Here is a 14,944-nt window from a genome sequence, read left to right on the forward strand (position 1 = left end):
GATTGATCTTTAAGCTTTGCACATGTCTCTTGTTATTGCTAAACCTTTGGAAGATGGTATTTATACCCTTTAATTGATTTCCAACCGTTGTGGTTGTTGTAGAAGTGAATATAGCCGTTGGGGATGAAATACTAGGTCATTAACTTCACCTGTAGCAACGAGTATCGATACCTACTAAAAGGGTATCGATATTTTTTTGTAATTAATGCTGATTTTAATGACCATTGGAGCAAGAATATCGATACCTGGGAGATTTATCTTGTAGAATATCGATACCAGATCAATACCTAGCAAATGTTACAGATTCCAGAATGTCAATTTGGTATCGATTAACAGAGAGGTATCAATATCTTGTAGAATATTGATACTTAGACAAAAAGGATCGATACTTTTTGTCCTGAAGCAATTCTAACTAGTTTGAAAATAATTAAAACATATTTGGAAATGTTTGATTCAATTGAAACCATTTCAACTTGATTTTATGAATTTGCTCAACTTTACTTTTATTTAAAGAACACTTTAATTTATTATATCAAAACAAATTATCCAATAAGGCTCAGTTTAATAGAAATTTAGTAAAATTATGGTTTTGGTCTTTAAATTAAAACTCAAATTTGAGATTTAATCTTTATAATTTGGCATAATTTAGTTTCTCTCCTTTTATAATGTTATTAGTTATTTCTTAAAAAACATCATTTTCATACTAGTATTTTAATTAAAATAGGTATTTATTGGGAATAAACTCGTGTAAGCAACAAACAAGAACGAATAAGAGAAAAAGAAAAATTGAATAAAGAGGACACACAAATATTTACATGGAAAAACTCTTCAAAAGATAATAAAAAATCACGGAAAAAAATAATTTCACTAAATTGGTAAAAACAAAAAGTACAAAGATTGAGATAAAAACTAAACCCCAAAACCCGAAAGTAATAACTCTCAAAACTCAAACACAAAATTCTATGAAAGCATATAAAAACTAATACTTAAATGTGTTATGAGTTCATCTTTCTAGGGTTATAGAAGACCTATTTATAGTCTAAATTCGTAGGTCAAATAATATTAAAATAATCTATATTAATCAAAGTTTGAGTGGGAAACTAAAACAGTATTTAACTGAAAGAAGTAAAGCCGAGAAAATTGAGGAACATGTCGCCACGTTGCGACGTGGCTTTCTTCTCGTCGTGACAAAGTATGGTCACGTTGCCGGGATGAAGCTTATTTTCTCATGGGACAAAGGGCTCTCGTTGCGACCTCACATACTGTTTATGCTTAAATATGAGGCATACTCCACACTAGTGACTAACTAATGATTTTTTTTTTAAACAAAAAAACAACAAAATTTAAATTACATCAAATCAAAATATAAAAAAAACTATATTTTAAATTTAAGGGGCCAAACTATAAAAATTTAAAGGTAAAAGAACTTTATACAAAGGCACTTTAAAATATCATATTAGGATAATGGCTTCCCAAGGTAGATGTAAATGGATTATTGGTTCAATGAAATTAAATAATATACTTTAAAATAATGATTGAAGGTGCATGTGAAGAATGAGCCATGCTATCAACAATAATTAAACATATCTTTGTTAGATTGATTTGAAAAAAACATCTTTGAAGATTTTTCTTAAAATTGAGAGAAATTGGGTTAAAGTATTAAATTTGAAAATTAGATTTTGGTAATAAAATTAGGCTGGTTTAAAATACGAGCTGGACTCGGACTGAAACATTCAAGGTTCAAGCCTAACTCGTTTTCTGTGTATAATATCGTATATTATGTTATTTTTATATATAATATAATTTATAACATATAAAAACTAAATCCATAGTAACAGATAGTACTATATATACTGTCAAAATTAAAAAAATACTAAGATGTCTATATATAAAAATTTTAATAAATGAAAAAAATATTAAATTAAAATAATATAATTTTTTTTTAAAATTTAAAAAATAATATAGGAATGCCTAAAATGGGTTTGGATTAGCTATTTACAAATATGATTTAATTTGAATAAAATTTTAAACTCGTATTTTGAGCTGGGCTTAGATAAATATAAAGTGTGTTAATGTTAAACCCAAGATCGATTTAACCAATGAATACCTCCAATATATATATATATTTCCTATAATCTATAACTATATATAATTTTAATAATAAATGATTGGGAGATGCAAAATTAAATTTTAATTTTTAAATATTTGAATCAACTTCGAATTTTAAAATTATTATTGAGAGAACTTTACCTACATTCCGTCTTGATTCAAACAAAATTAATCTTACACTATAAAACACATGATGACATACGTGATTATTACATGAGAGATCAGTAGATGTATGACATGTAGCTTTTGCTTTTGCTTTTTGGGGAAACATGAAGTCACTAAAGAAAGACTAGAAATAAAATAGGAAGGAAGAAAAGCTAGGAATGACAAAAAGGTCTAATTCCGTTCTCAGTCCCTATATTCTTTACATGTTTGAAATTTAATCTATTTATTTTTTAATAAAAGGTCAAATTTTATAACTAACTCCTCAAGACATCGATTATTACAACATCATGAGTTATATTAGCAAGAAAGAAAAATAAATTCACTAGAAAAAAATACTACTAGTAAAAGAATCCGAGCACAAAAAATAATAACAAAAAATACGTTGTATTAAGTAGATAGTCTCGTACTAAAACTTTAATCCTTCTACTTTTAATTTCAAAAACAAATCTCCTCTCTTTTTTAGTTTAATGGTTGAAGTCCAAATCGATAACTTCATGAAAAAACTTTAGGTAAATTAGATTACACAGCATTTAAAAAGAAAATTACTCACGGGATCAACCTGTTTGAAGCCATGTAGAAATCATGCAAGTAAAAAAATAAAAAAAAAGGTGATGTTCACTCCGTTTCTCTGAGTAGTGCTAAAAAATCTTACAACTCCAAAATCTAATTAGAAACCTTACAACCCTAAATTCGACATTTTTATTTGCTTATTTGACATTCCACATGTGTAATATTGGAGTAAATTTCTTTATTTTAAAAATAGGACATAATCCAATTTATTAGAAGTCCTTCGGCTATATTGGCATTTCAAATTCAAGTATTAAATCAAAATAGTGCAGTGGCTAAATTTAGTGGCGAAGTTGGGGGGCTGGCAGGGTCCCCGATCTCATAAAATGAAAATTTTTTCATTTAGGCCCATTTTAAATTATAAAAGACAAAAATTGTAATGGCCCAAATTCAAAGTTATCAGAATAGTGGTTTCGTAACCACAAATCTGATTTAAAGATAAATTTATTTTAATATTTTTGCATGAATATTGATATGATAGGAAAATAGTATGAAAATATCGATAGAAAAATTTTACCGATTTAGTGGTTAGTTAGAAAAAGAAATTATTGAAGAAATTGGGTAAAAATAAGGTATCGAGACTTTGATCTCGTAAAATCAAGTCAAAAATAAATTTATAAATAATTATGAAATATTAGTAATATGGTATAAAAATTTCGTTAGAAAATTTTAATGTTTGGATAGTCAATTACGTAAAAAGGACTAAATTAAAAAGGTGTAAAAGTTACTAGAAGGATTAAATAGCTCAATTGTTAATTGAGGAGGGACATAAATTGAAAATAATCCCAAAAGAAGATATTTTGGGCGGCATACGTTGAGAAAAATTAGGAGAATTGAAGAATTAAGGGTAAAATTGGAATATTGCAAAAATTGCTTTAAAAGTTAGGACTAAAGTGGAATATCTAGAATTCTCTTCATATTTTCTGCATTCTCATCAGCCAAAAACGTCCCAAGGGTTTCTTCAAGCTGGTTTTTCATAATTTTTGCACCAAGTGAGTTAATGCTTGCCTTTTCTTGTAATCTTTGTGTTTCTAAGACTTTTACAACTAGGTCCTATTACTAAATTCATTAGCTTTTGATTTTATGAATGAAATGGAAAGTTGCTATGAATATGTGCTGGAAGTTTATGATGAAATAGATGAAATTAAAGCTTTAATTTGTTTGTGAGATGATTTTATTAGGAAATTTCAATAGAAATTGATTTGTAGGACTTAATTGTGAAAAAGTTTGGAATTAAAGTCTAGTACTAAAACTCTAATTTCCAAAGCTTATAAAATAGTTTAAAATGATGGGATAAAGTGTTAATTGAGAAAAATCAGCTCAATTGAGAGGTTAATTGAGTAGGGATGAAATTATCATTTATTGAAAGTTTAGGGGAAAATGATAATTAACATCATACACTAAAACAGTTTTGGACAGCAGCAGTAGTCCAACTTTGAAAAATCACCAAAAATTGTATAGATCGAATTAGAGGATGAATAAAATATGAAATTAAAGCTTATTGAGTCTAGTTTCTCATAGAAGAAATGGTTTAATCAATGGAATTGTAAATAATGAGATATAATATATTTTGTGATACAATGTCAGAATGAATTTGGGTTCCCCTGTTCTGACTTTGGAAAATCATTAAAAATTGTAAAAAAAATGATTATGAGTTATAATTTATATGTTTAGAATCTTTGATGAGTCTATTTTCAGAATAAACAAACGGAAACATCATTCGAATTCTGTACAATGAGATAATTAATTTTTAGTGAAGAGGGGTCGAAACTGTCAAACAATGAAACAGGGGAAACTTTAAAGAATAAACTGTACTTGTTGGCTAAACCAAAAATTCTGAAAATTTTAGATAAGAATATATGTAAGTCTAGTTTCAGGGAAAATTAACAGATCTTAATTTTGAGCTCCGTAGCTCAAGATATAAATAATTTAGTAACTGTGACTCAGTGAGACAGCTTTGAATGCACTATAAATAATAATGGAATTATAGAGAATGTTACATATGAACAAGAAATGTATTAGATTAGTGATTAAATTGATTTATTTAGATCCGGAAAATTCAAATACGAAGCAAGATCGAGGAAAAGAAAAAGTTCGGGATTAGTAGATTTTTGGTTACGAACAAGTGTCGAGGTAAGTTCGTGTAACTTGAATTATATTCATAAATGCTTGAAATGTTTGTTATTGATGTGAATATGATTTGGATGTTTATTGTATGATAACTGATGAAGTATTGATATTCTTGATGAAAAGAGGAAATAAATCCCGGTTGAATGAAAGGAAAATTCGATGGATCTCTGAAAAGGAATTGACGGTAAAAATGATCTAGCCCGGACGGGTGATCCTATCCTGATATAGCCCTCCCGAAGAATATGTGGAAAATGGATTTAGCCCGGACGGGTAATCCGAATTAGGGTCTAAATTTAGCCTGGACTGGTAATTCAGATCCAAGCTCATTAGAGTAATTGTCGTTGTAGGGGATTTAGCCTGGACTGGTAATCCCGACAATACTTTATGAGTTTATATTACAGGGGATTTAGCCTGGACTGGTAATCCCGCTGTAAGGATGAGGTTCGCGGGAGTGTGCTCTCTGAAATGGAAATGTGCGCACATGAATATGAATTGACGGACCCGGATTTGTACACTAAAGTGTACCTCTGAAAATCCATCGAAATTCCGAGAAATTCAACGGGATAAATATGGAAAAATAACAAGGAAATGGAAATCATGGAATTGATGAGCTCATCAATCGTGGTATATATATTATTGATACATGGAAATTATTGGACTAATTTGAATGTTGAGTTTGTGCATGATAGGGGAATAATGTATTGAATGGATGTATGAATGTTTATTGCATTGTATTGAAAATATTAGGTAAGTATAACTCTTGTTACATGAGCTTACTAAGCACAAAGTGCTTATCCTGTTTCTTTTTCCCCTGTTTTGTAGTGTTAAGAGCTCGGAGGTCGGATTTGGTCGGAGAAGCATCACACTATCAACTTCAAGATCTCGGTATATAAAGAAACTTTATTTTGGAAATCAATGGCATGTATAAGCTAGTAAAGTAGATGTTAATGTGAAATGAATGTATAGTTAGCCATTGGTATGGCTAACAAATTTTGGTTTTGGTATGTGATGAGGTTATCTTATGAATACGTTAAATCTATCTTGAAAATATATTGAAATGGCTTGGTGGTGTTGGATTGGTCTCGGTTTAAAATTTGCAGGGAAGATTAGATATTTATAAAGGGGTTATATTGAGTTTAAAAAAAATTTATTTGGTAAAATCTGGTAATGCCTCGTATCCTATTCCCGCGACGGATACGGGTAGGGGTATTACAAAAATATCCTCATAATAATATAATTTATTTATACATATAAGGGTTCTTTCGTAAATTTATTAACTGATTTCATGATCGATTGACCCATAACACTAATTCAATTAGGGTTTCAACATTAATATACATTATTTACTGATAACTTTTTTCTTTTAAAGAAAAATTATAAAAATGTAATTACCAAACATTAATATTTCTTTCTTTCTTTTTTCTTTCAAACATATCTCACTATAGACTAAATATATATGTCAGTAGAAAGTAGTCTAAGGGGTAATTTAATAATTTTATTTGAGGAGTATACTTTGCATTTCAACATAAATAGTGTGTGACATCGCAATGAGGAAGAAGCGTCCTCTCGACGATGCGACCACCGACGTCACGATCAGAAGATTCGCCACGTCCCAATGACGCGATGAAGGATGTCCCGATGTGGCGACGTATTCCCAAAGCTTCTCGATTTTCTTCTTACGGTTAAACTCTGATTTCTCTCCCTACTTAAACTCTAATTATTCTAGGGTTGTTATAGTCAAAATTGTACACGAAATTTAGCTTATAAATAGACACTTTTCTACCCTAGAAAGATTTAACCCATAACACGTTTAGGTATTAGCTTTTACAAGTTTTCAAAGAATTTTGTGTTTAAATTTTGAAGGTTCTTATTTACAGGTTTAGTTTTTATCTCCATTTTTGTACTATTCGCTTTTGCCAATTTAGTGAAATAATCTTTACTCGTGATTTTTTATTCTCTTCGTAAGGGTTTTCTACAAAATTTGATCTTTTCAATTTTTTCGTTACTTTTATTTTTTATTGTTTACACGGGTTTATCCCCGACATTATCAAAAACAAAAAAAAAAACAGTTATATTTAAAAAGTGTTAAAAATGCTTTTTGAAAGCAGCTAAAAGCTCTTTTTCTTTTTTTTTTTTTTGGCTTAAATTTTGGATGATAAAAGCTCTTTATTGACTTATTTGTTTTTGTCGTTAAAAAAGTAATTTTGAAAAGTAAAAAGAAAAAAAGAAGAAGTTAAATACTCTTTTAATATGACACAACTTTTTGACCTAAAAAAAATAAGGCTTAAAATGTTTCCATTTTTGGTCAAAGACGAGTCATCGCTAACTAATTCTAAGTTAGCATGATTAGTCAGGGTTAATCACCTTTGAGTTTCATCGCTTTAAAATTAATTTAAAAAGGAGTTATGGAAAATCTTAAAAGAATAGACTCGATTTACGTATTAGATTTACGTTTGAGAGTAGAATGATGTGTAAAGAAAGATTACAACTTTTATAACCTTCGTTCTAAGACTGTATCACCATAACTTTCCATATTTTTATAAAAAAATTTTAGTTTCTAATTAGTATAGAGTAAGAAAATTTTTTGGAGGATCGGAATTAAATTGTATATTTTTATGATAATAAAAATATAATTTCACTATTTTAATAGTCTCTATCTTTATAATTTTTAAATGATTAAATCAAAATTTTATCATTTTTACGAGGCTAAAATATAATTTTATCATTATTAATTTAAAATTTTATAAATTATAAAGAATCTAAATAAAAAAATTTCCGGGTGCGGGGGTAGAGGCGTTCATGGGCCGGGCGGCCCGGCCCGATGACCCGCCCGAAATATGGGAGGGTTCGGGTAAAATATAGTCCCGAAATATGGGTTTGGGCAAAAAAAATGAGGTCCGTTTAGAAAATGGGCCGGGCTAGGGCACTACTTTTTTGGCCCAGGCCCGAATATAATAAATATATATTTTTTATTTTAAAATACTTTTTTTTATTTTTTTACTTTTTAAAATAAATTTTTGGTGTTTATTAAAAAAATGGGCTAGACTCGGATTTAAAAATTTTTTTTCGGGCAGAGCTTGGACAAAATTTTAGGCCCATATTTTAGACCGGACTAGGCCTGAGCCTAGGACTTGGGCACCTAAATTATTCTAGATTTGATGGCTCCATTATTCTACCGATTATGAGGAAGATTACCTCAATCTAAAGTGATGTCAAAATAGTTATAAATTTAAATAAATATAAAAATATCAACAACTAATTAAATTTCGACGATAAAATCAATCAAAATTAGTAACAAAGATAATTACAAAATCAAAAAATAAATAAAATAATCATACAATAAAAAATCATATAAAAATAATCTTATGGAAAATTTAAAATAAATAAATAAACAATTGAAAGTGAATTCAAAACCAATTAAATTATAAAATATAATAATTATTTTAAAAAATAAATTTTGAGAATTTTTATTTAAAAAAAAACAAAATCAAATCAAATCAAATCAAACTAAACTAAATTATACTAAACTAAAAAAGCTTAATTTTTAGATTTCAAAACAGCCTGAAACTAAACTTGATTATGGACCGGATTATTTGTTTAGGCCCGAAGACCCGTCTGAAAAGCAGGAGGGTTTGGGAAAAAATAAAAGCTCGGTAAATGGACTTGAATAAAAAAAATAAGACTCATTTTCTAAATGGGTCAAGTCTCGGGTAGGATTTTTTGCCCAAGCCCGGGCCGACTCGAATCAATTGGTTTGTTGTTGTTTCGCTGTTATTTCGCTATTATATTACTACTGTTTTGTTGTTATTGTTTGGATATTGTATAATTCTTATTTTATTGTTAATTTTACTATTATTTTAGGGACATTTGCTTGTTAAGTTGCAACTATCTTGGTATTATTTATTTAAGTATAAAGACTTTTTTTAATGTATTTTTAGTTTATGGGAAACATTTATTTTAATGTTTTTATTGTATTTGATGTATTATATTTTTTACACTTGTTTTTATATAAAAAATAATCTAAAAGAATTAATACAAATGGACCGAGCTTGAGTTTAGGATTTTTAATATAGACCATATTTGGATAAAATTTTAGACCCATTTTTAAGTCGAACCTGAGACTAGAAAACATACCTAAAATTTTACAGTAATCTGACCCGACCCATTATCAAAACCTATGTGAAACCAAAAGCGATGTTAAATGTAAAATAAAGTTTTGTTTTTTAAGTCGAAGATAAATAGTTTCATAAGTGGGATCGATACAAAAAAAATGAGATTATGGAGATTACGGAGATTATGTAAAATAAAAATAAGTAACAAAATAGAGATATTAATTACTTTTAATAGGATAAAAAATGAGTTAATATGATTTTTTAAAGCTACTCCATACTAGGATGAGGGTCGAACCCTCAGCCACTGGTTAAGGAAGGTAAGAGGTACTCTTGTCGATGGACTTAGTTGTCAAGTTTAAGTACCAAAGTAGACATAATTGTCAAGTTTAGGGACTAAAAGTTACATTAATCCTAAAGAAAAAGTAAAAGAGGGGAGGTGACATGGAAAAAAGAGATTGGACGCGGGTGTCAAGCTGATATCCACCGTTGATGAGAAAATCAGAGAATCAATCGTAGGGTCCAAAACAATCCCTAGACAAAGATTGAAAGCGAGCAAGCCTTAAAATGTTGAACTTCAAACATTTGACATTAGCTCAGAGACGGATCATTATTTACTTCAAAAAAAAAAAAGAACAAGAAAAAGAAAAGAAAAGTTAGGGTTTTAATTTGAAATCGGATTCGGTAGAGATTAAGCAATGGCTGGAGAAAGGGCCTTGTTCAAGTTCCTTAAGCCTGGGCAACGTCTACAGCCCGCCGACGTTCAAGCTGCCGCCATGTGGGGCGTCGCTGCCACTACCGGCGCTCTTTGGCTCATTCAGGTTTCTTTTTTCTTTTTTTTTTCAATCATTTTTTCTTTATTGCTATTAAATCCATAGAAAAATCGATGTCATTGTTTATCATCGGATTTCCCCTTCTATATGTATTAAATTATTTTTTGGATCTGTATCCGTGTTTAGCTTACCTTGAAATTTAGACCTTGGAATAAATCTTTGCTTCTATTGAAGCTAAATAGTAGAGTTATGATTAAAAAAAATCCATTTTTCGCCCATGTTAGTGTAAAATGAGAAACTGGACCTTAGAAGATTCAAAACTCCAGCTTTAAAGAGCCTCGGTTCAATATGTTCCAAATATGGCCTTTTTTTTAATGAATTGATAATATTTGTTCAATCATCTTGTATTTTTGGAATAATAGAAACATTTTCCCCCTTAATCAATAACATATAAGTTTAATTTTAGGCTTTTAAATCTAGGTAGGTTTAGTTTAATGGGTTTGTGATTGAACATAGATTGCTTTAAAGCACTCTTGTTTCATGTCATTATATACTTCTGCCCGTTCTCGCTTTTGATACTTTTAACTAATGCTCTGTTTTTTTCTCCTCATGGAAGTCTCTTGTGCCGACTTTTTGATGTAACACCACTGTCTCTCCAAAAGCATCATCTATGATATCATGGTTCCAATTAGATGTTAATCTGTTTGTTTAGGTTTTTTGTATGCATAGTGTCATGATCCTAGGGAACAATGGTTGTATACTAGAATTGGTCTTGGGATTTAAGTGTTTACACCAGTTTAACTTGTGAGTCACCTTTTGTGGATAAAATTGAGGCCCGCTGAGTTGAAGTGGACAATACTTTGTAGGTTTCTGTGGACCACAACACACAGCTTCCCCTCTAAAACACTTGTAAACATCTGATCTATAAATACTTAAAAGGGTTATATATGACTGGTTTACATTTGTGAATGCATGTTCTATAAAGGTTGTAGTTTGAGCTTGATTTAAACAATCGGTCAATTAAATGAAACTCATTGAGATGTGATATTTGGTTGATTAATTAAGTGGTTGGTTGTTTTATGAGGGTGAGAACTTGGTGTGCAGAGTTGTGCCTGTCTTTGAAGCTGTGATTAGAGATTGCAGTTGTTTTACAAGTTTGTGAATCATTAGCTAATGTTTGAAAACTTTTCATTCCAATTTCGGCAGCCTTTTGATTGGTTGAAGAAGACCTTTCTGGAGAAACCAGAGTCGGAGTAGAAGCAAATGGGACATCTTGCAACTCATTGCGGTTTTGTCTATCAGGTTTGCTGATGAACAAATCATGGAAAGATTAAAAATAATAATGTAGTAAGTGTAATTTTTTGTGGATTATTGTTACGAGAACTAGTCTCTTTGCTTTTGGCGTCAATTACTGGGAAGTTTTGAACCTTTCACCTTCAGTCTGAACTGTTGTCTCATTTCTACTTGAGTTTATGAATTCATGCATTCATAAAGAGGTTTAGTTGAGATTCTGATTGGAATGTAAATCAAAAGGGAAATGAATGGTATAAATAATTGAATTAAACATTATTGAAATTCAGATGCTTATTTTAGCAACTCATGATGTTTGAATGGAGTTAATGTTTTTCTAGGTAGTAAGTTAGAGTTCATGTTTTCAATCTAGTAATGAGAAAACTACAAAATATAATTTTTTGCATTGAAAGAGCAAGTTGTGGGATGAATGTTGCGGAAGCTTTGGTTTTGCGGGGAGTTAATATACTATTTGGCAGTTAAGTTTGGCTTCAATTTTCAATTTGGTACTTGAATATTTTTTTGCCAATTTGGTACATGAGTTTGGCCACAATGTTCATTTTGGTACCTGAGTTGAGTTTGGCTTCAATCTTCAATTTGGCACCTAAATTCTTTTTGTCCCAATTTGGTACATGAGTTTGGCTACAATGTTCATTTTGGTACCTAAGTTTTTTTGTTTTGATACTTGAGTTTTTCTCTGTCTCAGTTAAGTATTTGAATTTGACTTCAATGTTAAATTTGGTATTTGAGCTTTTCTTTTTTATCCCAATCAAATACTTACGGTTTGTTACTAGAGCATATGTGTCATAATATTCATTAGGTACTAAATTGAATATTGAAGCTAAACTCAAATACCAAATAGTATCTTAACCTTTTTTTAATAGGTGAACTTACTTGCCAGTAGCCAGTATGCTAGTGCCACATTTTGGCTATCGATGGTCATAGTTTGAAAACTTATTCAAAAGTTCCAATGTGGGTTGTTGTTCATGAATCGAGTAGGGTTGGACTCATTAATCCTATCAACACTATATGGTTGCTCAAGTTTGGTGTGACTGAATCAGCTAATTAATAGTTTTGATAGCCTGGTCCCAAAACGCGCATTCGATCCTACCAATAAACTAAACCATGTTGAGCTACTTCCAAATGAAAATGAGAGAAGTACCAAGCGGAGTGATCTTGAACCGTTGATGCAAGAACGACGAATGGAAAATTCAGGGGTTAAATCATGAATGAAACATTATTATTTTCTAGTACATGAGAAAAACATCAAGACTGTTGTTGATGAGACTTGAGAGCCTGAAAAACCTTGGAGCTGGTATCAAATATCTGAGCTCTTCTATTGTAATCCATAGGGTCCCTTCCCTGGTCTTGCCCCATAATTGCTTCAGTTTCCAAACATTCCAACAGCTCCACCATTCCCTTCCTTCCTTTGCACCTTTCACTAACCCTCTCATCTCTCATCCACTCTTCTTTTTCTTCTTGTTTCTTCTCAGCCAGTAACCCTGAATCCCAACCCATACACCCAACCACTACTCCGTGGCTTTGCACACCTACATGAGCTGACGATGGTATCCTTAACAGACGACGGCAGTGGCTCATTTGGCTTGATTTTGGGAACTTTTTGATGATGGTGTTGATGGAGTGTGTTCTAGTGTGACAAAGACAAGTAAATTCCATGTTGTGTGGCTCTAAATAGAGCTTATGAGACTACTTGGGTGTGGTTTTTACATAGAAAGAGACTGGGAGCTGAAAATAAGGGCCGATCCACGTATCCACAATGAACCACTATTCTAGTCGTGGTTGTAGAGTTGGGATATATATGTGTATATATATAAATACCATAGAGGTTACTCTATTAAAAGTCTATTATATTTTGTTCTTTTTATTAAAAAATAGGTAAATTAGTTCACCTATATTAAACAAATAATAAAAAGATCATTCTATTAAAAATTTACCCGTTTCTATTATAAAAAATTAATTTATGTACATAAACACGAGGTACATGTTAATCATCTAATAGAAAAAATTAATTTACTCTTTAATTTAATGTATAAAAATTAATCAATTTATTTTTCAAGTAAAAAGATAAAATATAATCTAATTACTAATACATGATTTTTTATGATAATTTCATGTATGTATGTACAGAAGGCACACAATTCAAAGACCAATATTTCACTAATAGATGTGTTGTCTTATTTTACAGCTCAAGATGGTCCTAAATTCCTCGCACAAAGGCACACGATTCAAAGGCAAGACATGCCTTTGTCTATACTCGATGGGGCTTTGTCCATTTTTAGTTTTAGCTAATTGATCAGTTGGTGGACATTCTCACAGCTTGTTCATTGCAAGGTGAAGGTGAAATAAGAAACATCTACGCTTTATATTTGGAGGCTTTTTTTTTTCTTTTTTTTTTGTCTAATGTTAAAATCCGTTCAAGTTTAGCGACATAAAGAAGAAATATAATAGTCAATTATAAAACTATGGAAAGAAAATAAATAGGCTTAAAAACGCGGCTAATTAGAATGTGCTACATGACACTTCAATCTAAGAAGTGTCATGTGAAATCTATATGTATTAACAATAAAAATAGATTTGAAAAAAAATTATAGAAAATTCTAAAATAATTTACAAAATAAAAATATAAAAAAATTATTGGGTCAATTACCGGTCAATGGTCGTTCAACACTCGGTTAACGTTCGGTCAATATCGATCAATGGTTCGTCAACGCTAGTCAAAGTCAAAGGGTAATTTCTATCTATTATATTGTTATTTTTTAGAATTTTTAATCTATTTTTATTTTTATTACATATGGATGCCATGTGACACTTTTTAATTGGATTGAAGTGTCACGTGGCACATTGTAATTGGGCCACATTTCAATTGGTTTTTTTAACGGTAATGGGTTTTTTTAACGGCAATGAGTTTTTTTTTTAAATGGTAGTGGAGTGAACCTATAACAAAATATAACTTTAAGTATCAGTCTGAGTCAAAAATAATTGAAGTCCAAAGTAAGAAAAAGAGTATACTTTAAGGACCAAATGATGCTTTAAGCCGAATAAGTAATTCATAAGCTTCACAATTTATTTATTTAAAATTATTCTATCCGAAATTTTTATTCCATTAATATAAAATGATTAAAAAACTTCACAAACTGGATTAAAAGTTAAGTCATTAATATATGTATTTATTATATGTCAAAAAAATACAAGTCAATACATTAACTCTATTTGTAGATTTTTTTTATTATTTAATTGATAGTTGACAAGATAATAATCCTTCATCTTCCATATCTTTCAGAGTTTTCTCTTAGTTTCTTTAGTTTTTGAAACAACAAAGTCAATAATTGCAAAAATAGAGGAGTTGTGTTAAGAGCAATGGCAATTGTGAGTGGCATTGTGTAATAACAACGGTCAACACAAAGTGCTTGTTTACGCAATTTTGTTTCTTTATAATTGCAAGGTCTTATCTAGAGAGATAATCCATTATCAATTAACCTTGTATAATCAGTGATTTAAGTCTTATCACACCCTTATATAGCAACATCACTATTACACATAAGATCTAGATCACCCTTAGAATGTTGATTATGAGCAAAACATAAGCAACCAAACACACGAATATCGTCAAACAAAGGAGGGCTACCAAACAACATTTCATAGGGTGTTTTATTGTGAAGTAGAGGTGAAAGAGAGGTGAAGGGGAGGTGAATGAGTTCGATTAAGGAGATGAGAAGCAACCAACACACATTCCCTCTAAAAAGATATAGGCAGATTTCTCTGGAAACAAAAAGCACAAGC

The 14,944-nt window shown here is 30.3% G+C and overlaps 1 protein-coding gene and 1 long non-coding RNA gene across 2 annotated transcripts; one reads left to right on the plus strand and one right to left on the minus strand.

Moving 5' to 3' along the window:
- Positions 1 to 9,523: 9,523 nt before the first annotated feature.
- On the plus strand, positions 9,524 to 11,449 carry LOC107962379 (uncharacterized). The gene is made up of 2 exons (XR_001701608.2): positions 9,524 to 9,901; positions 11,060 to 11,449. It is a non-coding gene; the product is annotated as an uncharacterized lncRNA (long non-coding RNA).
- A 912-nt stretch (positions 11,450 to 12,361) lies between these two features.
- On the minus strand, positions 12,362 to 12,940 carry LOC121218628 (uncharacterized). Its single transcript, XM_041096146.1, has one exon. The coding sequence runs from the start codon at positions 12,818 to 12,820 to the stop codon at positions 12,410 to 12,412; it is 411 nt and encodes a 136-aa protein (XP_040952080.1). The 5' UTR covers positions 12,821 to 12,940; the 3' UTR covers positions 12,362 to 12,409.
- Between the last annotated feature and the right edge of the window lie 2,004 nt (positions 12,941 to 14,944).

The sequence above is a fragment of the Gossypium hirsutum genome, chromosome D06 (genome assembly GCF_007990345.1).
Source record: "Gossypium hirsutum isolate 1008001.06 chromosome D06, Gossypium_hirsutum_v2.1, whole genome shotgun sequence".
Classification (NCBI taxonomy): Eukaryota; Viridiplantae; Streptophyta; class Magnoliopsida; order Malvales; family Malvaceae; genus Gossypium; species Gossypium hirsutum.